General features: G+C 36.5%; 9 protein-coding genes across 9 annotated transcripts; 8 read left to right on the top strand and 1 right to left on the bottom strand.

The window, feature by feature from the left end:
- Positions 1–909: 909 nt before the first annotated feature.
- Positions 910–2,117, top strand: PHYBLDRAFT_142949 (hypothetical protein; the record flags this gene model as incomplete). Its single annotated transcript, XM_018430905.1, has 5 exons — positions 910–1,138; positions 1,190–1,293; positions 1,362–1,667; positions 1,736–1,900; positions 1,965–2,117. The coding sequence occupies 5 exons, from the start codon at positions 910–912 to the stop codon at positions 2,115–2,117; spliced, it is 957 nt and encodes a 318-aa protein (XP_018294006.1).
- A 103-nt stretch (positions 2,118–2,220) lies between these two features.
- On the bottom strand, positions 2,221–5,073 carry PHYBLDRAFT_142948 (hypothetical protein; the record flags this gene model as incomplete). The annotated part of the gene is made up of 10 exons (XM_018430904.1): positions 2,221–2,378; positions 2,454–2,730; positions 2,820–2,914; positions 3,000–3,342; positions 3,394–3,590; positions 3,630–4,096; positions 4,181–4,480; positions 4,607–4,715; positions 4,807–4,980; positions 5,040–5,073. 10 exons carry the CDS (start codon positions 5,071–5,073, stop codon positions 2,221–2,223), a joined length of 2,154 nt encoding a protein of 717 aa, XP_018294005.1.
- A 157-nt stretch (positions 5,074–5,230) lies between these two features.
- Positions 5,231–8,207, top strand: PHYBLDRAFT_59492 (hypothetical protein; the record flags this gene model as incomplete). The annotated part of the gene is made up of 7 exons (XM_018440506.1): positions 5,231–5,350; positions 5,414–5,860; positions 5,918–6,188; positions 6,321–6,623; positions 6,705–7,294; positions 7,875–7,964; positions 8,049–8,207. The coding sequence occupies 7 exons, from the start codon at positions 5,231–5,233 to the stop codon at positions 8,205–8,207; spliced, it is 1,980 nt and encodes a 659-aa protein (XP_018294004.1).
- A 2,410-nt stretch (positions 8,208–10,617) lies between these two features.
- PHYBLDRAFT_110163 (hypothetical protein) lies at positions 10,618–10,980 on the top strand (the record flags this gene model as incomplete). Its single annotated transcript, XM_018428153.1, has 1 exon — positions 10,618–10,980. One exon carries the CDS (start codon positions 10,618–10,620, stop codon positions 10,978–10,980), a length of 363 nt encoding a protein of 120 aa, XP_018294003.1.
- Positions 10,981–11,061: 81 nt separating this feature from the next.
- PHYBLDRAFT_142944 (hypothetical protein) lies at positions 11,062–15,390 on the top strand (the record flags this gene model as incomplete). The annotated part of the gene is made up of 5 exons (XM_018430903.1): positions 11,062–11,230; positions 11,375–11,440; positions 11,524–11,777; positions 11,824–11,887; positions 14,624–15,390. 5 exons carry the CDS (start codon positions 11,062–11,064, stop codon positions 15,388–15,390), a joined length of 1,320 nt encoding a protein of 439 aa, XP_018294002.1.
- A 2,178-nt stretch (positions 15,391–17,568) lies between these two features.
- PHYBLDRAFT_165935 (hypothetical protein) lies at positions 17,569–18,936 on the top strand (the record flags this gene model as incomplete). The annotated part of the gene is made up of 4 exons (XM_018435328.1): positions 17,569–17,745; positions 17,882–17,960; positions 18,020–18,079; positions 18,146–18,936. The coding sequence occupies 4 exons, from the start codon at positions 17,569–17,571 to the stop codon at positions 18,934–18,936; spliced, it is 1,107 nt and encodes a 368-aa protein (XP_018294001.1).
- A 1,343-nt stretch (positions 18,937–20,279) lies between these two features.
- PHYBLDRAFT_165934 (hypothetical protein) lies at positions 20,280–21,668 on the top strand (the record flags this gene model as incomplete). Its single annotated transcript, XM_018435327.1, has 2 exons — positions 20,280–21,236; positions 21,285–21,668. The coding sequence occupies 2 exons, from the start codon at positions 20,280–20,282 to the stop codon at positions 21,666–21,668; spliced, it is 1,341 nt and encodes a 446-aa protein (XP_018294000.1).
- Positions 21,669–22,217: 549 nt separating this feature from the next.
- Positions 22,218–23,252, top strand: PHYBLDRAFT_59486 (hypothetical protein; the record flags this gene model as incomplete). The annotated part of the gene is made up of 2 exons (XM_018440505.1): positions 22,218–22,377; positions 22,666–23,252. 2 exons carry the CDS (start codon positions 22,218–22,220, stop codon positions 23,250–23,252), a joined length of 747 nt encoding a protein of 248 aa, XP_018293999.1.
- Positions 23,253–24,205: 953 nt separating this feature from the next.
- On the top strand, positions 24,206–25,196 carry PHYBLDRAFT_59485 (hypothetical protein; the record flags this gene model as incomplete). The annotated part of the gene is made up of 3 exons (XM_018440504.1): positions 24,206–24,285; positions 24,449–24,842; positions 24,924–25,196. 3 exons carry the CDS (start codon positions 24,206–24,208, stop codon positions 25,194–25,196), a joined length of 747 nt encoding a protein of 248 aa, XP_018293998.1.
- Between the last annotated feature and the right edge of the window lie 803 nt (positions 25,197–25,999).

Below are 25,999 nucleotides of genomic sequence, written 5' to 3'. Positions count from 1 at the left end.
TTACTAAAGGAACTTGTCTTATCCTTGAGTACCAGTCATATAAGAATGTGAAGAACGATTTCAACTATAAAAAAAAGAGAGTGAGAATGCTGATATAAAAAAACAAAACAAAATAAAAACAACACAATAATAAAATAAATAACACATACCCTTATATTCTTTAAATGACTTGTTTTTACTGACCATATGTAAAGTAAGGGTGAGCTATATTTAAAGTAGATGTTAGATATTGTTTTTAATACTGGGAAAAAACTGCTTATATAGATATATACATACATGTCACTAATATGTTTTTGTTTTTTTGTCTGCACTGGTTATATCAGAGAAATATATGTAATGTCTATTTAAAGTAATTTATAGTTAGTAAAATAATGATATATTTAATGGTAAAGTACCTCTTGTATAATGAAAGACACCTGCATCATATGTATATATTAAAGGTGCCTAAAGTGAAACATAGTAGGATTAAAAGAGTGTTATTTTTATTAATATTATTAAAGAGTAGAGAAAAACAGAAAAAGATGGGAAAATAAAAAACAGTGTTTGAAAAAGCCATAGACTCTGAAAAAGTTATTAGACTGTTTCTCTTACTTTAAAAAAAATGTCTACTAATTATAGCTTTATATGTTTCATAAAACAATTGTTACTTACTATATACCTAAAGAGGTTGTTTTCTAGCTCAATTTTTTTCAAAATATATATTTCGATCTTCTCAATCATTTAAAAGATGTATTTACACACTCATGTACTTGCTCAACTTGCTCGCTTAATCATTAACATAATTGTTCAATCACTCAATTACTCTAAAATTCTTTACATGTAAACTACTCTCTTAAAAATTTATTAAAATAGAAATATCAAGCAATATATACCAGAAACTTATAATTTTATTATATAAAAATACAGATAATGGCTCCAAGAACTAACATCAACCAGAACGCACGTACCAATGAATCAGCATCTAGGCCATTAATCAATGCAGTCAACACTAGCCGTATAGGATTGTCTAATCCAATGATTGCTTCTAGACCAGACAATATGTCAATTCCAGTGTCAGAGTTTAATGATGTAGTCAGTCTTCTTGCTACACTCAATGCCAAAATGACAGCTGTTAGTTCCGATGTTAGTGAATTGAAAGGTAATTAAACACAAACTATATTGTTTTCTAATAGACTAATTATTGGAACAGTACAATGCCAGATGGGTGCTCAATCGACTGACATGCAAGCTGTTCTGGATTCTGATATGGATTCTCAGGACATCATAAGCAGCTCAAGACACCCAAAGATTTCAGTAAGCTCAAATACTAAAATTGTAAAAAAAATCTCCCTTTAAATCTAACATCAATATATCTTTAATAGAGTATTATTTGGGGGCGGTTAAGAAATATTAATCTCAAAATGGATGATTTGGAGTTGATTAGAGAGAATAATGATAAACCAACTTGGGATGTCAATATTGGTTTGTCTGACGAGTTTAATAAGAATCTTGTAAGTGATTTGATGCTTTACATTCATCATCAACCTGTAGCAGCCATGATACCACCAAAAAAGCTATGTGGTATTATTGTAAACAGCTATTACAATTGCTTGGCTGCCAGTAAGCTTACTGAAGAAGACATACAGACAAACACTACCTCAAACAGAAGAGAAAATAGAAAGACTGCTGTAAATATTTCTATTTATAATAATTCAATTTTGACAAGTACACTTAATATATTATATATATATTGTAGCTTAATAAAAGGAGAAAAAGAACATACACAAAGCATAACTATGCAGTTACCAAAAAGTTTAATCGGGATTACAATGACGTTTTTTATAGAGACACAAAGTCTGGTGATGAGACAGAAACCAACACTTCTGTTGTTGCATCTCGTCCTGATTGGTATAGTGATGAGGTAATGTTTTATATAAAATGGTTTTTTCTGTTGTTTGATTTCTGATGTATATATATATTTATAGTTGAATGCCATGTTTGACTTTCTTGACAATCTTGCCAGAGATGACTTGGGAAAAAGAGCAACACAGTTGAAGTCGCGGAGTCATGTGTTGGTACACAAGACAATTCCTTGTGGCTTGGTTACAAAAATGCCTGCGTGGTCAAAACGCGTATAATAAAATTTCTGTCTTTTTAGTTGCATTCTTTACCACATCTCTTTTTATGTCTATGAACTCTGTCTTATATTATTATTATTTAAAAAAAAGATAGAGTATTTTATTAAGCGTACAGCTTTCTTGGCAGAGGAATAACAATGACTTTTGCTGCACCACTACCAGACACATGACTTCCAATTGCAATTGGTGACAATATGCGGTAGACAGGCAGAATGTTGTCATAGTCATATTTTAAAAGCGTTGCGTCATACAACTCAATACCTTAATTAATTCTTGGCTGATGGCAAGGGATTTGGTACCATTCAACAAAAGCAAATATATGTTTGGGATTGTCACAAGCATGGAAGTTGGTGTAGATAGGATTGGGTGTAAAATTGTATGTAAAAAGATACTTGATATGACCAGCGTATATCCCTTTACTATTATTGTTGGTCTCCATATACTTGGCCTGTATATAGGACCCTCTCATGATCAAGCCTTCACCGCCTTTATAGACTTGTCCAAGAAGATTGATAGATGCAATCTTTTGAATTCTGTCATTGACAAATATTCTGTGCCTTAGCATAGTTTTTGCACTACACAGAGTCTCATCATCATACTCAATCTTGTAGAACTTTAAAAGACAGTCGTATTCTGCTTTTCTTATTGTTGTTGCTTCTTTTAAAGCCAGTGGCAAGGCGGAAGGTGGAAGAGGCTTGTTACCAAATGTTTGTTGTTCTGGATTGGTGGCGGATTCCAGGAATGATGGAAGATGAAAGAATTATGGCAAGTTTTGATGATTGCCAGATGGAATTGTGCTGGTTATACAGTTGGTAAGTTTGCTGAAGAGAGAAATGTAAGAGGGGTTGGTAATGGTGCTGAGATGTGTGTGATAGAAATCACCCTTGGAAGAGTTCTTAATGAACTTCTTCATGTATGTTTTCTCAAAGCCGCTCTTTTGATTTGTCTGGAATCCTTTCAAGACACCATTGAAGCACTCAAAACTAAACAACCAAAAACTGTAGATTGGTCCAAAATCCTGAATCGATTCTTTCAAATGAAGATAAAGATGCATGTTTGGCAACAGTAAGTCAAGCTTATACATTGTTTCACAACCACAGCAGAATTTTCTCAAACTGACATGGGCTTTAGCAATCTCTTCTTCAGTAATGGCTGGCTTTGTGAGTACCCTACATGCATCAACAAAATGAATCCAGTTTACAAGAAGATTACTTGGCAGGCGCGTCTTCAGCAGAACAGGAGAGTATACCAGACATCAGGATTTCCATTCATCCACCTTCATAAATGAAAATCCTTTTCCGATCTTTGTTTGGAAAATTGTATACCCCATTGGGAGTGTCATTGAATCAGCTTCCTTCTGCATCTCTGCAAGATCATTATTGTCAAGCAAGCCACATGCGATCCAATTGTCCATCATGCGCTTTGCCATCCCAAGGAAAAGATTGTGCATGGGATCGATTACTGTTGCACGCACTGGTTCAAAATACATGAGTCAGTGGAGCTGGGACCAACAAACGCCATTCTCAACCTCCAGTTGCTTTCTTTCTGCTAGTGTTCTGGCATTCTTCCACATTATGACATGCTCAATATTCTCTTCCTTGGTTCTGCTTACCCAGTCGGAAAACTTAAACCCAGAGTAGTTAACAATAGTGGATCCATCAATGCGTTTGAAATGGCGGTTGCATTTATTACACACACATGTGCTATTGTGGGAGGTGAACCCACACGTTTTTCTTGTAGTTGGTATATTGCAAGCAACTATCAGCAAAGCAGCATGAATAAGAGCACCAGGGCAGTCATAGGTATTTACTGTTATACCCTTGTAGAGAACTATGAGCTCGTCAACAAGAGGACGCAAATAGTTACTGATCTCCTCAGTACTTGCTTCTTTGGGTCCAGGCATTAACCCCACAAGGATAACATTTTTGACATTGTTGCGCTCTTCTCTTGACAGATTGTTTACTGTGAGATATATGGCACTGCAAGAATATGTCACCCCATCAAAGGGCTGGAACTAATCAATATTTAATGTCAAGATCAATGAACATTCCTTTGCAACAAACTGGGCACCTTCATCATCAACAAACTCTTTCCACATTTTCCCATCGTAAACATCAAATAAAGTGCCATCAACCTTTGGCTTGCGATTCAACTGATTGATATTCTTTTTGAAAGAAGGACACATGAACAATTTCTTCAAGGAAGCTGTCAACGAGTTGTAGATGAACATATGCTTAGAAATCATTGTATTTCTTATACTGTGCTTGTAAAGATTGTTTCCGCAAAAGGTCTTGCTGCCGACTCTTCTAAAATTGCAATATGTTTGTGTGGTGTTGCTGTAGTCATACAAGGTGTGGCAATCGCTGCATGCTACGTAATTGGACACCCCATTCATCAAGTCATTGTATCATGTAATTTTCTTCAGATCAGGAATAATTATAGGAAGTCGGAAATCCTCTCTGTAATATTCAAGTATTGTATTGATGAACGTGATCAAGATCACAGCGCCATCATCCACAATGAAAGTCGAAATAAACATCACAGTGAAAATGGCAATTACTCTATGCCAAGGATTTTCTGGGAGGTTTGCTGTAGACTCTATAGATTATCATGATATAGTATTAATTTTTGTTCTCTTGGTTTGATCCAGGTTAATTCATTTTAATTATCATTTATTTTTAATAATTACCCTGTTCTTCCTCTCTGTCTTGCTCTTCTGGCTCAATTTCATCCGACAATTCATATTCAGACTCATACTCTGAAGTATACTTCTCTGTTTCAAAAAGAGATTCTTCTACCAAAAGAGGTAAGTAGGTATGGACATACTGCTCTGGTGAGGATGCACCAACAGAGTAATTGTCATCTATTGGTACTGAGTTTAAATAGAGTGCGCATTAGTTATAAAAAATAAAATACTATTACCTTCAACATATTCTTCAATTTGATCTACGTCCATATCAGTTTTGAAAGTCTATATTTTCTGGTAAATGATAAAATATTAACCGAAATGGTGACTGCCAATCCTTTTCTTTGTTTTTGAATTGTTTATTTGAAACAGATATTCTATATCTATTAAATTACACATTTTATTAAAATACATACTCTCACCAAATATGTCAATCAACAACACTCAATCTAACAAAACCATTTACACTTTGGCAACAATCTCCCAAGCCTTGGAATGCTCTTCTGTTCCAGGAGTGATGACACTTAGATTAGAAAATATTATTAGAGTAAAAACATCTGAGTGGAAAGAATGTTTAACAGAGATTGGGGAAGCTTGTACAGTCAAGTAGGTCATTTGCAACACCAATAAGCAACCCACCAACATTACTGCTGAAGAAGCCAAAGCAACTGGTATTAAGTTGTGTTTTTCTCAGGAGTATTCCTGTCATCGTTGGGGAACCTATGAATCTAAGGCAGCTTTGCGTGTGGTTCAAAAGCAAACAAAGAAAAACAAGTGTCCTGCTCTTCTTTGTGTGAAAGGATTCCTTAAGACACCCGAGTTTTATGAATTTGTTGTTACAAAAGATCATGTAGAGCATACTCCTGGTAATATGCATAGTGACATTTGCATCCTTCCTCTTGCAAAGAAATATCTTCACGAGTTGGCTCAACAATTAGAACAGTCGTCAAAATCTGCTAGTCAAATTAGAATTGATATGTTGAGAGCTGTAGATCAATATGATAGAAAGTCTGAAAGAAAAGTTAATTATTATGATATCTGGAATTTGATGAACAAAGTAAGCTTTAAAAATAATATATCTTATAGCATTTACTTTAATATATTTCTGTAATAGATCAATAAAAAGCTGTATCATTTTGACAAAGACCAAATGACTTCTTTCTTAATCTGGATGAACAACAAACTTCCTGCCTTAAACTTCAACATCTTTAAGGCAAACACTTCATATTCTCCAGATATATCAGCCTTTGCATATGGTTTTATGTCACTTGTTCAGCAAGAAAAAATGAAAACCACAACTTCTTTTTGTTTGGATGCTACTCATGCAATCTCTAGCAACGTGAATAAGATTCTTTATACTCTTTTGGTGCATGATGAAGATATTGGTAGAGGATGACCTGTTGCCTTTATGGTAACCAATGATCGAGATGTAAGCCCCATTGTGCAGTAGCTGCAGTTTTTGAAGAGATCTTCTTTGCTTGTTGACCCAAAGCAAATTACTATTGATTGTTGTGCAGCAGAAGTTCATGCCATTCAGACAACTTTCCCTGCAACATCCATTCAATTTTGCATCTTTCATATAACTCAAGCATGGAACCGAAAGTTATCTGACAGTGTGAAGATTCCTGCATCCTTACCATCAGAGACACAAATTTTACATGGTGTGATGATGAAGTCTCTGCAAGAGATCATTTATGAAGAAGACATAGACGAGTTTCATCATAAAATTATACAGTTTAAAGAAGACTTTGATGACCAAGAAAGCTTCTTGGATTACTTTGAGAGAAACTGGTGCACAGAAGCAAAGTTTAAGATCTGGAGTAGAGCATACCATGAATGACAATTCTCCCATATGCTCACAAATAACTATATCGAGTTCTGGCACAATTAATTAAAAACAGTTTTCATGAAAAGATCTAGAAACAAGAGACTTGATAAGCTTGTTTTTGTTTTAGTACATGATGTTGAGTATTATCTTACCCAAGAATATGAACATGTTATGTCAAACAATGGTCCAATGAGTTCTTTTACTAGACAACAAAGAATACGTGAGATGGAAGCTAAAGAAGTTGATGATGATGACAGGAAAATGATGATTGTTGCTTCTGGTACTGCAGAAGATGTAAATTGGCAAGTTCAGTCATTTGTAAATGAAAATACAGCATATGTTGTTCAGGTTGAAAAGCCAAACTTGATTATTTCGTGCACCTGCTTTGATTATCAGCGAAGATATAAACCTTGTAAGCATATGTATTTGCTTAAAATGCATACAAACCGATCTCTCTACTTCTCTCCACCTTCTGTCACAAGTACAAACGTAATACAGCCAGTCTCTACCTCTGAAACAGTCACAATCACACCAACTATCAGTCGTACATCTGCTTTTATACAGCAATGTATTGACATCAATCAAACACTTCAGTATGCAAACCAAGATCTACTGACTATGCAACAGTATATGACTGAAGATAATGGTCAGACTTTGTTTGATGTATATCAACGCTCTCTACAAGTCTTTCAGTCTATAAAAAACAAATATGACGTTCATCTTCGCAGATCTCATACACAAGAATAGAATTATAACTATCTAGCTTTTTTCTCAAAGAAATGTTTTGTAAATTGAAACAACTTTCAAAACGACTTAGTAAATTATCGCATTTTTTATTTTCTGGTAGTTGTATTTTTTGTCTTATTTTCTGGTAGATAAGCCTCAATTTTGGTTAATACTTTACCATCTACCAGAAAATATAGACGTTCTCTTTTAGCCAGGCTGGGATTTTAATTTTTGCTATTTCTTACAGTGAATACACTCTTTCCAGAAATTATTGGTACAAAAATAAAAATAAATTTGATGCAAAAATAAAAAATTATTTAGTGCAAAAATAAAGATGAAATTTGGTGCAATTTTTATCATTTCTCTGCTTAATTCATCTTTTTTAGTGCATTTGATGCATTTGGTGCATTCCATTTTTATATCAAATAATTTTTTATTTTGCACCAAATTTGTTTTTATTTTTGGGCCAATAATTTTTGGATATAGTGTACTGTAATAACTCTGCGGAGTTATGTAGAGATATAAGGCTAGTTTTAGGCAACTAGGCTTGGGAGACGAAGATTATGAACTTAAGAAAGATGGTCTTTTATTGATAGCAATTGAGCAAGTATTTATACTAAATATTGAGAGATAGAGAAAGCTAGAGGTAGAACATGTTGTGGTATATGTAAGCTTATGCATACTACAACAGCACAAGACAGAGCCAGAGACAGACACAGAGACAGAGACAGAAACAGAAGGACACAGAGAAATGATCCATGCATTGAGAGATGCAGACAGTAAAAACACCAGAGTACTAGTTACAGCTGAGATATGGGTGGGATTATTCTTAGACACAACAGTATTATAAATCCTATTAGAAAACAGTAGTCACTCATAGCAGCATTAGAAATATCACTAAATAATGTGTGGTATAAGAAAAAAACTTGTTTGATATAGTGATAGTGATAAAATTGCTGTCAACCATCTATATCACTATATTGAGTTTTGACTGTATATTAATTATGAATAAAATATGTAGTAAATAAAATAATATCTGGTCAGTAAAATTTGTATATACAGTGATCCCTTGATAATTTCAAGGCCTAGGGAAAGCCAGGTGCCTTGAAATTATCGAAGAGTGAAATTAACGAGTTTGGAGTATATATTTTCCACCAACTATGGGCGGAGTTTACATTATTCTTTAATAGAAAAAATATATATCAAGTAATGATTTGATATGCTTCAATCCTCTGTTTAAATTCATTCTAGTTAAATATAACCTCTGGCTGCATTACTGTTTTTCATCCCCCCTGTCTTGTAACTAATTATTGTTTCAAATTCTTATTCAATCAAATAATAACAGCTTTTTGGTATGCTTTTAGCTTATTATATAATACTTATCTAATATAATTTTCAATTTTTTTTGATACTTTAATGAAATCTATCAAATCCAGAACTAAACAATAAAAATGAGCAAAAAAAACATTTCACTTAATATTGCAAATCACCTTGAGATTTGTGATATGAAAAAGAAAAAGCCATCTATGAGTAACCCCCAACTGGCTGAATGGGCAAAGGAAATCTTTGGCCTTCAAAAAGCTCCTGATGCTTCTACAATATCAAAGATTTTAAAGAGAGGAGACCAGGGCTTGATAATGCAAGCTGACATAAAAAACAGAAAGTGCATTAGAAAGGGAAAATGGCCTGTATGTAATACAGACTTCTGACAGAATATTTGATCATTTTTGACTCCCGCCAAGACTCTTCAACTTATATTGTAGCTTTAAATTTCTGATAAAAGATAGTAAAGTTCTATAAATCTCTGGTACTCTCACAGATAACTGTATAAGATGTAATAGATAAATTGAAAAAAAAATTGAAAAAGCTTTAATAAGAGATTGATCTAAATTTACACATCTTAAGTTCAGATAGACGATTTTGCATATTAAGGCAAAACGTCATACAAGTCTCTATGCTAATTGCTTTCCACGTTTCTTGCAAAGCATTTTCCAATTGTTGCAATGTGGTAGGCTGAGGTCGTCTTGCACGGATTTTGTTATCAAGAAGACCACAGATATTTTCAATTGGACTTAAGTCCAGACTGTTAGGAGGCCACTCCAAAATCTTCAATTCAAGGTCTTTCTTGAACTTTTCTGCCAAGGTAGCCTTATGATAACTCGCATTATCTTCTTGATAAAGATAGTCTCCCTTTTCTACATTAGGAAGACTTTGGTAGAAGGGCATGAATTCCTTCTCCAGAACTTCATTGTACAATGGGGCATTCATGTTACCCTTAAGCATAACCAGTTGTCCAACTCCTCCAGACCAAATACATCCCCAAAGCAATACAGAACCTCCATTTCCTAGAACCTTTGGAGTCAAGCAGTCTGGATGATATTTCTCTCCTGGTTCCCGCCATATATGACTATGACCATTTTTCTTGAAAAGGGTAAAGGTTGCTCCGTCTGTCCAAATGATAGTATCCCACTGTTTTTTCCAACCTTTTATTTTTCTATATCAAGCACGACGTTTCGCAATGTGCTCCTTAGTTAGAAGAGGCTTTGATTTGGTTACATGGTAGGCTAGATTCATCTTGTGCAACGTTCGGCTGATAGTTTTTGTACTGACTTTTTTTCCAGTCTTTTCCTTAATCAAGTCTGCCATCTCAACCAAGTTTTGATGGCGATCCCATTTGACATCCAAGAAGAGATATCTTTTATCTCTAGCAGTTAATTTAGAAGGTCTTCCTGTTGGCTTCTTATTAGTAGCAGATCCAGTTTCGTTGTATTTTTTTATGATACGCATGACAGTAGTTCTTGGTATTCCCTTTTTTCTTGCAATGTCAGAAATCTTCATGCCATCTTCATGAAGTCCAATTAAGATTCCTTTTTCAACTTCTGAAAGCCTTTCAAATGACTTGTGAGGTTTACTGCTTCGTTGTCTAGGTATTATATTAAAAAGATTTTATTGAATTTAGCAGATTGAGTAAAGTGAAGTGTAAGGGTGTATTATGAAATAAATAGCGGAAATATAAAACGACCAAATTTTCTGTTCCGCGACTATATATCTCAATATTATGCATTTTTGCTCCATATAAAAAATAAAATTAATCTTATTATATTGTCACACAACTATAGCAAATTGAAGAAGCAGTGATTCTTTGGATCAAAATTGCTGAAAATAATCAGATTCCCATCACTTAGGAATTGATTAAGACTAAAGCTACTATTTTTGCTGAAAGAATAGGCGTTAAAGACTTTAGTGCTTTTCAAGGCTGGATGGAGAAGTTTGGAAAGCATCATTGCATTAAAATGAATCGAATTCATGGTGAGGCTGGTTCTACTGATATAGAATTGCTTCAGATTGACATGGCTGCCATCAAAGAGAAGATAGAGGGATATAGTGCTTGTGACATATATAACTTTGATGAAACAGCACTCTTTTATGCTGCCTCACCAAGAACAACAATTTCTCATCAGAAATTTTCTGGTTGGAAAGATAACAAGAAGCACTTGACTGTAGATCTCTTGTGTAATGCGGATGGAATGGACAAGTGGTCTGATATACTATTGATTGGGCATGCAAGAAGACCAAACTGCTTCAACAAGAACAACAAGAAGCAAGAAGCAAGTGATCATTGATTCTCCATGTGTCATTACAATACCAATGCTTGAATGACAAGATCAATCTTTCATGTTTTCCTCCGTTGCTTTGATCATGCCATGAAAGCTCAAAAGCACAAAGTTCTTTTGATTCTCAACAATTTCTCTGGTCATATAGTTGATTATACATCTACAAACATCAAGCTTCTTTTTTTGTTACCAAACACCACTTCCCACCTTCAGCCATTGGATGGTAGTATTATTCGGGCATTCAAGGCTTATTTCAAGTGTAAGCAGTATGGCAAGACATATCAATACATTGGCATGATTCAAAATGGCAATCAAGATAAAATCGGGCCAATTGATAAAATCTTTGAAATTGATCAATTGTGGGTCATGAAATAAATAAGAGAGGCTTGGGAATCTGTCTCAGCAAAGACTATTGAGAACTGCTGGAATGCAACAATCTTTCGCTTTATTGAAGACGAAGATAGTGAAGGTAGTAGTAAAACAATTTATTGGTTATAATAGTAGTATAATCTTTCAATTCCACTTTCTTAATATTCTAAATATAATTTATAGATGTAAACCAGGCTATGATTCAGCAAAGTCTGGCTGAAGAGGTTCTTGTCGAGGGTTTACAAGAAACCCTGGACAAAATTGCTGGATCAGGTCTTCTGTCTCTGAAAGATTGCCCAACAAATGAGTCTGATCCACTCTATGAGAGACAATGCACTCATAGAGTAGTCAATGAAAATGAGATTGCAGATATTGTGATGGAAGAATATGACGCCAACGAAAATGCAGCCAACAACAGCAATAAAGAAACTGCTGAAGTGGAATCAGGAGTTTTTTTTGAGAACTTATTCTGCTTCGGAAAAGTTTGAGTGTGTTTGCATGCTTTTGGATATCTTGAAAGACAAAGATATTGACAGAGACTTCGTCAGTAAGGTTGAAGGTCTTTGAAACAAGTTCCAGAAAACTGCGAACTCAAAGCAAACTAAAGTCACCAGCTTCTTCAAGTCTTTTTAAAATTTATTCTTTTTTAAATAAAATAAAACAATTTTCTATAAGAAATATATTTTTCTTCATTTAAAAATAGAAAAAAAAAGTTAGCAACCAAATACAGTCAAAGCTTGATTTCGTAATATGTTTATAAATAGTAACAATTGCAAATAACAATAAATAGTAATGACAGATAGAAATAATAAAATCTATAATAAAAACTTTTATAACAAAACAAATTAAAATTATATTTATATTTTTCAAGTAAATAATTTTTACTAAACAATTAATAAAGGAAACTTAATCAAAATATAGCACATATAGTTTTATTTTATTTCTAAAAAAAAAATGAAAAAAAAATTTTAAAAAAATCAAGCTAGATGACAACTTGATAACCCAGTGTTTGGCATGAAAACTTAATGCACTTGACATTGATGTCAATTACAAAATCATGAAAAGCTAGAATTAAAAAAAATTTAAACCAAGCTGTAACTATATTGCTCTTGTCTGATTGGCTAACCTTTTTTTCTTTAAGGTCTTCTTCAGCATACTCTGTGTATTACATGAAAATGATAGGGTTGATTTAATAGACAAATGTAGATATTTTTGCCATTAATATGGTAATGATATAACAATAAAAGTACCAATTGGGTAGTCATCTGATCAAACCTTACAAATAAACTGAACCAAAGACATATAATAAACCAAGTTGGTTTAATTTGTGGAGAGGTGATAGAGTAATACAAAGAGTAAAAGATACTAAGTTTGGCTTCTAAAATGACAAGAACTGTTCTTGTTAACAGCTTTATGAATGCTTTCAATCCATAATTATTTTTCTCTTACAGATTCTCTTTATTTTCTTACTAAGATATAATAAAAATGAGTCACTCATGCTTGAGTCTATAGGAACTAATAGTTCTAAAAATAAAGAACTCTAGGAACCTCTTCATTATGAGATTTGTATTCATTTATATGTTTTCTACTTTCCCAGAACTAATGAGACGGTATATTAGTATTAAAGTATTTATTACTAAAATGACATACAAAGAAGTCTTTAAATTATCTTATACTAATAGTCAGTATACCTCCAGTTATTTTAGAAGCCGAATTTGAGGACTTTTACTTTTTGTATTACTTTATCACCTCTCCGCAAACTAAACCAACTTGGTTTATTATATGTCTTTGGTTCAGTTTAATTGTAAGGTTTGATCAGATGACTACCCAATTGGTACTTTTATTGTTACATCATTACCATATTAATGGCAAAAATATCTACATTTGTCTATTAAACCAACCCTATCATTTTCATGTAATACACAGAGTATGCTGGAGAAGACCTTTAAGGATTCAAGACCAAAAAATTTCGTGAAAGTGAAATTAACAAGAATCGTGAAAGTTAAGCCCTATTTTTCGAGTTGGGTCTTCAGAGCCTTGAAATTATCGAAGCGTGAAATTAAAGGGGCGTGAAATTAGCGAGGGACCACTGTAATTAATTATGTTGTGGGGAGAAAATAAAGCAAAATACAATATAGACAAAAGAATTTGTGAGAGCGTATATAGGTTGTTTATTTCAAAAGAAAAGTAAAGAATAATAAAATTCGATTATTTTTCTACACAGAACTATCTACTGATATTTATATGTTTTTCTAATTTGTAATTCAGTGTGTGCTTAAGTAATCTTTATCATGATGAGTCATCTTCCAGGAGTATTGTTCTTCTGGAAAGATCCGGAAAGACCAATTCATATAATATTTCTCCAGTCAGATCAGTCCGAGAGGTTTGGTAAAGAAGAACATTTATGCTATTGGTAATATTTTAGTATTCCAACCCAGATACTCGGGTAATGTTTCATAATATTAAATAGTTGTAGTTGTAGTCTCTCAATTAAGTATTTGTATAATAAAAGAAATATGTAGATGAAATATAATGATGCCATATATATAATGTATATGTATTTGTATATCCCATGTCATGGTAATAATAATAAATAATCAATTATGTGTATGATGATCTGTGTATTAGATAATACCATAAAGGGAGATCTGTTTGACTGGAATAGCTGAGGATATTATTTTATCCTTCAGACTTACTCTCAGATTCAGCAGTAATCAATACTCATTCACAACAAACTATTTTTAGTATAACAACCAATAAAACATTTTTTATAAAACATATCTCTGTTATAATAACCAATAAAACACTTTTTATAAAATCTATCTCTGTTATAACACCTAATAAAATCATTTTATAAATTAAATTTCAATTAAAAATAAATTTATCATACAATTAAAAAGATAAAAAATCTAACTTATATATAATTAAAGGTTAATTAAATGAATATTACTTGTTAAGTGACCAATGATTTGAAATATAATCTTAAACAAAAGTTTATAATGTCTAATAAAAGTAAATCTTAAACTACAGCTCATATATTGAAGTATTCGGAATTGTTTATGAGCTAGTATCTCAATAATGAGAAAAGTAGATACTGTAAGAGTGTTATTTATTAAAGAGACAAAATACTATTATTTTTATATCTGCTACTATTCAAATCCCTGTGATTCAAATCAGCAATCTTAGGGGATGAGGGGTTTTTGGCTATGGGGACGGGGGGTAACTGCACTGCACAATTTAAGGTGACTGCTGGTCCGAGGCTCGGATATAACCTGTCTTGAAGAACCCCCCATCCCCATCCTTTATAAGCACACCCCTCACATCATCACCAAGTTCTTCTGTCAAGTCGACAACCATTCCATTCTTTTAAAACCTTTCTTCTTCTGCTCTCTTCTCCCACATTCCTTGCTTGATGGTCTCCTTCCTCCACCTTCCTCTCCCATTGTGTCGCATGTGGACCCCAGCCCCTTCCTCACCAGTATGTTTCCCATAATACCTCGCAAGCCATTCTCACCCAAAACGTTCCGCACCCTTTGCACCCCGTCCCCAGACAACCCTGTCCCTCCTCTCCACACCCACCAATGGTGCACGTTCTGGTCTGCTCCCATCCACCATTCTGTCCGTTCTTTATGGTTCTGCGCTCTTCACAACAAGCTGTCATGTTGCTCCGTTCTACACCAAACTGTCCCTACCATCTTTCCTGACGGGTCCTGCCTCATATTCGGTGACATCAAGGAATCTACATCTCACTTTCTGTTCACTTGTCCCCCAAAGTTCTCCGCCTGGACTATTTTTTGGTCAACCCATTTTGGCAATGTGCCCTCCACGCAAGACATTCATTCTACTCTTTTTTCCTTCCATCTCCCGCCATCCCTCACTTCAGACATTCCCACCGTTTCTCTTGTCAGCTGTATCCTCCTTGCAATCTGGTGCCATCACTGGTCCTTTGTGTTTGACGATGCTCCTTTTCTGAGTACATCAGACCTTGTCACTGCTGCTTCTCTTGTCACCCGTTTTCATGCGGAACTATCCCTACCTCTTTCAGACTAGCTACTCACTCATTTTACATATAATTTAAAAACCCAAAAACACATAGAAAATATAAAACCCAAAAACAGGATTGTGACTTCCTCTTCCTCTTAGAATTGTTAAGCTCAAAAAATTCTGAGGCCCAGCCTCCTTACAAAAAAAAATTATAAGCACACCCTTGTCCCCATCATTTATAAGCACACCTTGCTCCATCGTTATAAGCACACCCCTGTCCCCATCTTTAGATCATTCCAATTTCCTGGGAAAAATAAAAACACCCCCTTTTTTAAAGTCATTATTTAGTTGTAAGAATAAAAAATAATATTTCCAAATAACAAGATATGATGTCTTTTTTACGTTGTGTACATTGCATACATTGCATACATTGCGTACATGAATCAATAAAAATACTTATATAACTACAGTGCTCTTTTATTAAATATGAACACCAACTTCGCTATCCCCATTGACAAGATGTATTCTGTTAAAACAACTCTCTCATTCTCAGAGAATGGTTATCCTGACAAACAAAACGTTTTGGAGGCCGTAAACGAGTATGCCCTTTCTAACAACTTTACCATCAAAATTAAGGATGGAAAGTTTCCAACACTTCACCTTGCTTGTTCAAAGGCTGGTGCCTATCGTGATAAGCGTAACATCAGCGAGGATAAAAGAAAGAAGGCCCCTAACTCTTCCCTCACTGGATGCCCCTTCCTATTGAGATTTTCTTTTAAAAATAAGAGTCAGAGATACCTTCCCTTGCCTGCCCGCGGTAACAATGAACATTGTCATAACCACCCCATCACCCCAAACAACTTGGCGTCTTCTTACCAGGGAAGAATGTCTCTCCTGACTTTAGAAGATGCAATTATCGCAAAGACAATGCTAGAAAACCATGCCAAGACTCGCGATATTCAGAAAGCTACAAGAGATAAGGTCATGGGAATGAGAAAGCTGAGAATTAGCGATATCAACAACCTGAAGTATAACTCTTCTCGTGGTGGTGAATCATCAATTCATGGCGCTACTGGGCTCATAAGAACTATGGAAGCAAAGGGATTTTCTGTCCTTTATCAATTCAATGAGAAAAAAAGCCTCACGCACATTTTCTTTACAAATGAGATGATGATAAAAAGAGCCCGTCGTTTTCCTGAGGTTCTTATTGTGGATGTCACTTACAAGACAAACTGCGCGAAGATGCCTTTAGTCTGTGTAGAGGGTGTCAGCAACCTTGGTGGAGAAAGATTGAAGAGCTTTCCTGTTGCATTTGCGTGGGTTTCTGATGAGACAGAGACAAGCTATGCCTGGTTCGCAAGATCACTGAAATCAATCGTGTTGGAGGGAATCGAGGACAGCCCTATCTTTGTTACAGACAAGTGCAAGGCATTGATGAATGCCCTTGATTCCGAGTTCCCCATGAACAAAAAGCTTCTCTGTGGTTGGCACATGATAAATAACATTGCCAAGATGGCAAAGAAGACTATGAAGGCAGGCGAAGACAGGAATACGTGCACCAACTTGATAAACAGCATGATATTTGGAGACGATGCTGGCAAGTTTATGCAGAAAAGAGAACTTTTCAGATCGTTGGCTTCTTGTGAAGATCTCAAGACTGAAGGACTGTCTGAAGATGGTAAAAATGGTGCAGTGAAAAGTTTTGAGGAGTACTTTGAGAAGAAGTGGATGAGTTGCAAAGAGAAGTGGGCTGGCTACCTCACCAATAAGCTAAAGCACTTTGACTGTGTGACAACACAGCATGTTGAGAGTGGCCATCATGCCCTGAAAAGGAGTATCTCGGCTCTCCAGTCTTTGGACTTCTCGTTTGAGCAAATATGCTCATATCTCTTGCAATTTGAGAGTGACTACCAAGATCGTAGACTGGATGAGGAGTTGGTGACCGATGCAAGAATCCTTGCTGATGAGCGCCTTCGTGGATTGGTCCACTCAGTTTTCAGAATGGCATTGTTCACGATTCGTGCTGAACTTCTTGAAGAGGTTATTATTGGTGAAGCTTGTTACTGCAGAGTAAAGACTATGTTTGGTCTCCCTTGCTGCCATACTCTGCCACAAAATCGGGCCCTCACACTTGCAGACATTCCTGAAAGATGGGTTCTCTCTTCTGTCCTCCCATTCCATAATAAAGAAGTAGAAAAATTGGAAAGTATAAGTACTGTGGCAATTGAGAAACAAGTTCTGTGGATGAAATCAATTGCACAACTTGAGCAGTTGTTTAGACGATGTGAAGGAGAACAACAAATCTGTAACCTGGTGGCAAAGGTGAACGATCTTATAAATAATGCCGGTAATTTAAAGGATCACCAAGAGGTTGCCTTTCCTTTGTCAAGTGAGGTCAAAGCTCCTGGAAGACCTAAGCACGTCAAAAGAAAAACTGCTCTCCCAAAGGGTTTTGTCCGTCACAAGCACAGGCATCTCCTTGTCCAAAAAAATAAGGCAATGAGATAACATACACGCAATAACACAATGTAATACATATTTTGTCTTGTTTATCTAGAGTGAAATTAGAAAAATCTTAAAAGAAGAAATTATAGATGTAATGAAGGAACTTTTAGAGGAGAAACCTCTTAAAAAAAGTATTTATTATTGACTTTTACAAAGTTACAATATAATATCTAATGTTTACTATTTCCAGCCATTAAAAATATCAAAAAAGAAACCCAATTTGCTGAAAAGCAAGAGCCTCTCAAAGAAGGTAATTGATATGATATTTTACTGAAATTAAATGCTAAATGCTACATTGTTTTTTGTTTCTTCTTAGCTGAAAAATATTCCTCTGGAATTAAAAGACCTAAACATCTCCAAGACGACGATTGGTACGATTTGCCTAGTCCAAAAAAACAAAACAAAAATGTGCATGACTTTGCTCTGCCTGCTCAAATCGACCAAGCCGCCATTTCGTTGACGTTTAACCCCAAGTCCGATGATTGGTGCGGTGTCCGTGTATTTGCACACCTGAAAGAGGGTGGAGAGGATCAGTTTCCTTTGGTGAAGAAGAAGATATTGGCCACGATGGCAACCCATGGTAAACTTTACGAGCACAACTTTGGCATAGATGTTGCCAAAGTGACAGAGGTCATTGCATTTGGCTCCGAGATTGACCCTGCTCTTGGGAAAAATATCCCATCTTGCCCTTCCTCTATGTGGTTCTCTGCACCAGACTGTGCTCAGATAATAGCTGACACATATAACGAGCCTGTTTGTGTGTACTCAGACGATCGGAGCGTCTTGCCTGTAACTTTCCTTCCCCTCCATGATTGGAAGGATCTCAAAAGAAAGCCATTGCCGATGGTCTTGCACCATGTACATGGGTGCCACTGGACAACAATTAAAGTGAAGCCTCATGTACATCGGTCCTGGCCTGAGGTAAATGCACTGTATTTTGATGCTATCCGTAGAGGGAGTATCATTGACTGCTTTTCCACAAGTTGGAATCATTGGGGTCAGTTCCCAAAGAACAAGTCTTATATTTTACCCTCTACTACTATCACTAACTCTCCTACAAATTCTCTCGTAAATTCTTCCAATATTATTGACCTCACACATATATAACTTATCTATCTTTCTATCTTTTAATATACTTTACTCCTATTTTTTCTTTAATTTTTTAACAAACACAATGGCACTCAGTCTGTCTTTAATTTTAATGTTACATGTAAAACCCAGATACGAATATTATTGGCATCCAGCTAATTGGAAGACTATATAATTGGCTTTTATTTTTTGGAGTACAAAGTCTGTGCATTTATAAGCAATCTGATTAAGATCTTCATCCAATCACAGACGTGAATTTTACCATAAAAGATGTAAAACAGAAACGACGCATAGCTTTTGATAGATTTCTGTCTTAATTCAAACGCTAAAGCTTGGATATTTTGCCGTATTGCTGAAAAAAAACGTACATCTCTATATCCAAAATTTGAAGTTAATTTATTATGTTTTGGTTGAATAAACAAGCAAAATATACACTTTTTTTCACGTTTTTAACCATTCGAGATAGATTGTTTTTGCTAATAAATATCTTTTCTACATAATAATATGGTCTAAAACTTTTACTGAAACGTTTTTTTACTATTTTCTATTGATATAAAGCATTTGCAAGTGATTTTTACTAATATTTTCAAATTGTTGTTTTTTTGTTCAATCTTTCACAAATGAAATGTACAGAACTTTTGTAATTCACTCATTAAACGTGATTCAAAAAATATTACAAAACAAACAAATACTCACTTTATGCAGAAAAAATCAACAAAACCAACTATCTTACTCTCATACTTTTATCTATTTTTTTGAACGAGTTATGAATTTTTTAAAAATAAATAAAAATAAAAATGAAAAGTTATGGACAAATGTTCTTCCACTTTTGCATGATTTTTCTTAGTGAATAAAGACAAGTGATTATACTGGATGGGGACAAGGGGGGTGACAGTTTTTTGGGGGACAGGGTGTTACACACAGAAATGATGGATTTCTGCTGGACAAGTTAAAAGTAGCCACGCCTCTAATTATCTGCCGGACTACTCACTATAAGCTTGTGTAACACCCTGTCCCCATCATCCAAAAACCCCCTGCCCCCTAAGATTTATGGATTCAAATCCCTGTTGTGTAATGGTTGGTTTACACTGTATGAGTGTGTAGTGTACACGTGCCTGGTGTGTAACAGTTTCAGAGATTGTTAACTTGCCAAGTTTATTAGCAAGAAGGAATCAGTGTTTGATTGTGGGGTCTGTTCTTCACTCAATTGTGGTGTGTATATCACATATATAAGTGCCAATAAGAAAACACATATAAGCTACAAAAAGATGTATTGATAAATGAATAAAATCTCATATGTGTTAGATAGCAGAGTTATGTAATAATCTATAACAGGCAGAAAGTGGGAAAGGAGATAACACATGTATCTTTCAACTAAACAACCAAATCTGTCAGTTTTGACAGATTCAATCAGGGACATACCAGCAACCTCTACTCAGAAAATCTCACATACTCTCCCTTTGGCAGCTCTACCACTCTCATACGGATCTCCATCCTCTATAACCAATAGTACACCTATCTATTCGCAGATGGCCCAGGTTGACTATAATAAAAGCAAAACAATTTGCACTGCTGTGCTTATTGAAGACAATGATGAGAATGCAACACCCCAAGTTTATAGAAGAGGCACCACAAGCCACTCGGTGATCTATCACCTACCCTCTAACTTTGGAGACTTAGACAGATTTCTTGGACCTCTACAACAGGTCTACCCCCGTAGAATAGGGCGTCAGCTCAAAACTAAGACAGAGAAAACACATACTGCAATTGAGTTATGTCTCTCTAATGATATTTACTGTAAACAGACAGGCAGAGGCACCATCCAAGTCAGCGATCAACAACTTCTGGCCATACCTGCCATTTCGGCTGACCTGAAACTTTTCCTTGTAAATTTGTCAGGTCTTCCAGCAGATGACTACGACAACATTGCAGCTCAACTCAGAAAATGTCTGAGTCCATATGGAAATGTCTGCGAGACAATAATTTTTGAAGAAGGCCAGCACCAATGGTTCAAGGGAAACAAATATGTCTATTTGGAGAGACCTGTGGTCTCACCCAAGGTTTGGGCTCAGCTGACTTATCAAATCAAGTACTCCAAAAACATTCAGATATATGGAACGTGGGCAAAAATGGGGGATCATTGCGTATTTTGCAAGCAAATGGGGCACACCATTGATAGTTTCCCAGAGAGACGTAAAAAGATACATACTTGTCACAATTGTGGTGTTGCTGGCCATATCCAGATCCACTGTATCAGAGAGCCTGCCACCAATCTTCATCAAAAAGCTCAACTTGATGAAAACCCAAGAACTTTACTTGTCACCTGCTGTGCCATAACTCCAGCAACAATTTCGAGGCAAACATAGCAAGCCACAGAAGCAAAAACTGAAACTATGCGAAGGCTAGAGACACAATATCTTATTGACCAGCAAACCAAAGCCGCTGCTGATCAGATCACTTCCAAACAGAAAGCCACTGAAGAAGCCTTCCAGGCCAGTCTACTAGATGGGTCACTCAATGGTCCAGCTCTGAATGGCTTGGAGAGCAATTCACTAGATGTTGTTCCTCATGGGCATAATCCAATGGGGATAAACCATAATGTGGAAATGACAGACAATAAAAAAGCAAAAGACATACAAAGATACAACCAACAGAAACGAAAGGATCTTCTAAAAGAGGAGGCCAAGAAAAACGTTCTCCCCTCAGGCTCAACATGCAACAGAAACAAAATCAATAACCACTATGTATAATACAATCAAAATGGCTACAATAAACTGTCAGGGACTGACCAAAGCCTCTGACTCCCAACAACACAACCACTTAATTCGACACCTACAATCACAAAATATTCAAATTCTAGCACTTCAAGAAACACATGCAAAAAACAATCAAATACAACACATTTTTAACAATCAATTTCAAGCATATGAGAACTAATGAACTCAACATTGTGGTCTTGTCTCACTTTCACCTTCGATACATTTTTCTGACAACTACACTAACATCTGTGGTAGAAGCATATTCTCCACAATCTACCACACCAACAACCACTTCGATCCTATACAAATTGTTGTTATCTATGCTCCTGCTGCAGTAACAATTCGCAAAACATTCTTTATATCGCTCCTACAACTTCCACTATTTGCTCAAACAATAACGCCCTCTTGTCTTTTGGTGTTAGGTGACTTCAACTATACTTACAATCCAACTCTACTCACCCTTGGCGCGCACCAATCTCTTGGATCTACTATGTACAAGACACACTAATAGACGGTATAACCAAAATAGCTCAGACCCTAATGCCAACCTTTTCTTGGGGAACGCAAATGAGTAGCATTGACTACATATTTGCCACGCCTGATATAGCAGCATTGAAACATAAATCTGCCATTGATTACATTAATCCTGCTTGGTCAGACCACTTCCTTGTATCCACTAACCTCTCCCTTAGAACATCTCGTATAGGCAAGGGAATATAGTGGGCTAACTCTCACTTGGCCCTATTGCCCTATTTCCAAAAGCAACTGTCACAGACCCTGCAAGAAATTTTACCTAGCTTAGACAGCCTACCATCACACCAAGATGAATGGGAAAATGTTAAGGTCACAGTCCAACGGATTGCTAAGAAACACACTTGTGGTTTCACAGCTTGGTAGACACAACAAGAAAAAGCTCTTCAAAGCAAGCGAAACCATCTAATGTGTAAATTTAAGATAGACAATATTCACAACACCCAGCTTTCCATAGTGAAACGCCAATTGTCTATTATTCAACAGGAAACTGTCAAAATACTGGCCATGCGAGCCCAGAAACACTGGAGAGAAAATGGTGAACGTTCAGCCAGGTACCTGAAAAGAACGATCTTGGCAAACGCCATTAGAAAAGATATACCTTTTTTGCGTCACCCCACCTCAGAAGCCTTGTGCACAACACCCAGTACCATGACAAATGTGGCCATGCACTTCTATGAGAAGTTATATACTGTTGATCCAATTGAAAACTCATCAGTTGAAGATCTACTCAACCACGTCCCTCCTAAGAAATTCTTGAGTGAAGCCACTCGATCCTCCATGACACCTCTGCTAACATTTGACAATATCTGTCCCGCAGTTAACTGCTCCCCCAATCATAGCAGCCCTGGCCCGGATGGTCTGCCCTACAAGATTCTCTCTCTCTTGTTTTGTGAAGACAGATATTCCACATTGTTGACAAACATTTACAATGACGCTCTCAACAAAGGAGTCTTTCCATCTTCTTGGAGCTTCACCTGCTTGTCACTCCTCCCAAAGAAAGGGGATCTCTCCAGTCTCAAAAACTGGCGCCTATTGCACTGATCAATGCTGATGCAAAGTGTTTACTCGCCTACTCAATGTCTGAATTATCCATGCCTCGAACTCCCTCGTCAATCACTACCAGACTGGGTTTAAGATAGGACGATTCATAGCTGACAATGGACTCATGGCTCGTATAATTATGGAACACGCCCAACATACTTCTGATATCTCAATCGGTCTGATAGTTGACCAAGAAAAAGCATACGATCATGTGCACCCTGAGTATTTGAGATTAGTTCTTCAAAAATCCTGGTTCTCTGACACGATAGTGCACTGTATCTCACAATTGTTTTTCTCCACAAATATATCGATCAATGTCAACGGTTTTTTGTCAGCACCAATTGTACAAAATCGAGGGCTATGACAAGGTGATCTGCTGTTCCCTGTCCCATTCAACCTTGCTTTCGAACCTTTGCTTTGCCGGCTAACCGCCAGTAACTCTCTTCCAGGATTTGATCTGCCTATTGACTACCACACTGACCAGCCCCCACCACCACCCATCAAATACTTAGCTTATGCAGATAACATTCTCATATTTCTTAAGACACGATCTGACCTTGATACTTTACGCAGACATCTGGACACTTATTCCAGAGCCTCAAATGCACGGATTAACATGCATAAGACACAAGCCTTCTCCTTGTCTGGTAACTCACCCCCAGAGTGGCGTACACACCTACAACAAAAGTTTATAACCTTATGGCATGATCGCACTTACCCAACTGCTCTCACATACTTGGGCTTTCCATTAATATCGTCTCTCACACAAAGAGATACATTCTGCACCTCACTCTTGAATACGGTTGACTCATCCTGTAGCATTCACCTGCAACGATTACTCTCAGTTCTAGGTTGAGCTACTGTAGTGAGCACATTAATTCTTTCCCGTGTTTGGCATGTTCTTCAAATAATAACGGTCCCCAAAAGTTCTTCAACAAACTCCCATCCATTGTATGCCAGTTCCTCTGGTGGGATATGTTCCCTATGACAAGTTTGTCTACTCTATGTTTTCCAAAACTGCAAGGAGGTCTAGGTGTGTTGGACCCTCAGATTCAACAAAAAGTCCTGACTATGTGATGACTACAACCGATTCTTGACGACCACCCCTCAGCATCATTTGTCACCCCTTGGATAAAGCACTTTCTAGACCCCCACACGTCCTTTGTGGACTCTCGCCTTCGTTTATTGTTTCCTAGACTGTGTATTCCCGCTTTACGGACAAGGAACGGTGCACTTTCTACTCTCATGGGCGCAATACATTCTATCCCACGAGATTTTTCACTTCTCACACTGAGCTGCACTGCTTGTCTTTCTCTGAAGCTGCTGGATGCCATAACCTATACAGCTTCTTCTGCACCTGTAACCTCCAGCTGGAGGCGCCTTAATGCTTCTGACGCTTTCATTTTTGACCAGGGCCTGCAAGCTATCCACTCCAAAACGCAAACCGAATGGTCCACCTCACCATATCTGATTGCTAAGCTATTCTGGGATCTTGCTAACGCAACTGCTGAGCTCACGCATTTCTTTTGGCGTGCTACTTTACCTCTCAATGACCATCCAGAATTGCTACTGCCAGTTAACCCTTTAGTCGTAGATTGCAAGCCATTCGTTGGAGCCCTCTAAACTGGATGTAAACGCTTATCTGACTTTACAACCAACCAATTTTGGTAGTCCTGCCGGGATCACACTCAATCTCCTCTTGTACCCCTCCCATTGCAAGGTAAACAATGGCGTTTATTTTGGGCCTTTCCCATCTATCACACATCCCGGAACATATGGTATTGGGCTATACGTAACTCCCTGTCATGTCAATACAACCTCCACAGTCGTGCACCCACCATATTTGTCACTCCAAACTGTCCCATTTGCTTGTCTGAGGTGGACACACTCTCTCATTTTCTCTACCAGTGCCCACAGAAATGGACGGTGTGGGAAACCGCATGAATTAAGTACTTTGGACTATCCCCATCAACATTTGATATCCATCATGCACTATTCTCTCTGGAAATCCCTGACCATCCATTACCTGTATTTCATGTCCACCCATGTCAAATAATTAGCAGCATCATTCTTGCCCTGTGGCGCACTCACTGGAGCTTTATTTTTGACAGCAGGCCTTTCCAGACCTCCTCCATTAACTCTAAAATAGACGCCCTTGTTTCGCACATTTCCTCTGACTTAGATTTAACATAGACTTCCCTTCGACCTTTATTTCTATTTTCTCCAAAACCCCAACAAAAATCCAAAAATAATTGTGTTCCTTTCTTAACACACAATAAATACAAGGACCAGTTCCTCTTTACAAAAAAGGAAAGGAGGCGAATAAAAAGCCCCTTTCCCTTGGCTGCCCCAGGGAACCCCCAGGGAACCCCCAGAGGCACCTCTTTTTTTCCTGTAGTGTATCAGTCATGTTTCTGTTGTCTTCTCTTTTCTCTCCTTCTGCAGTTCTCTTGGGTCGCCTGTTTGTCAAAGTGTGCAAGGTCTAAATAAACCCACAATACAATATTTTCACTTGTCTACTGCTACTATTTCTTATTATAATTATTAATTACAATAAACTCAGAGTTTACTCCAATATAACAACTATCACACCAACTGTTTCAAATTTATCAAAAATACATTTTATAAGAAATCTGTGCACTGTGAATCAAATGATCTTTTACACTTCGAATCAAATTACCTATATTCTAAATTGTCTTATATCTTATTTTCCCTCCTTATTTCCAATTCTACGCTCTTTTCTATAT

The sequence above is a fragment of the Phycomyces blakesleeanus genome (assembly GCF_001638985.1).
Source record: "Phycomyces blakesleeanus NRRL 1555(-) unplaced genomic scaffold PHYBLscaffold_6, whole genome shotgun sequence".
In the NCBI taxonomy this organism is placed as follows: Eukaryota; Fungi; Mucoromycota; class Mucoromycetes; order Mucorales; family Phycomycetaceae; genus Phycomyces; species Phycomyces blakesleeanus.
The sequence above is the reverse complement of the archived record's forward strand: the minus strand, read 5'-3'. Positions and strand labels throughout refer to the sequence as shown.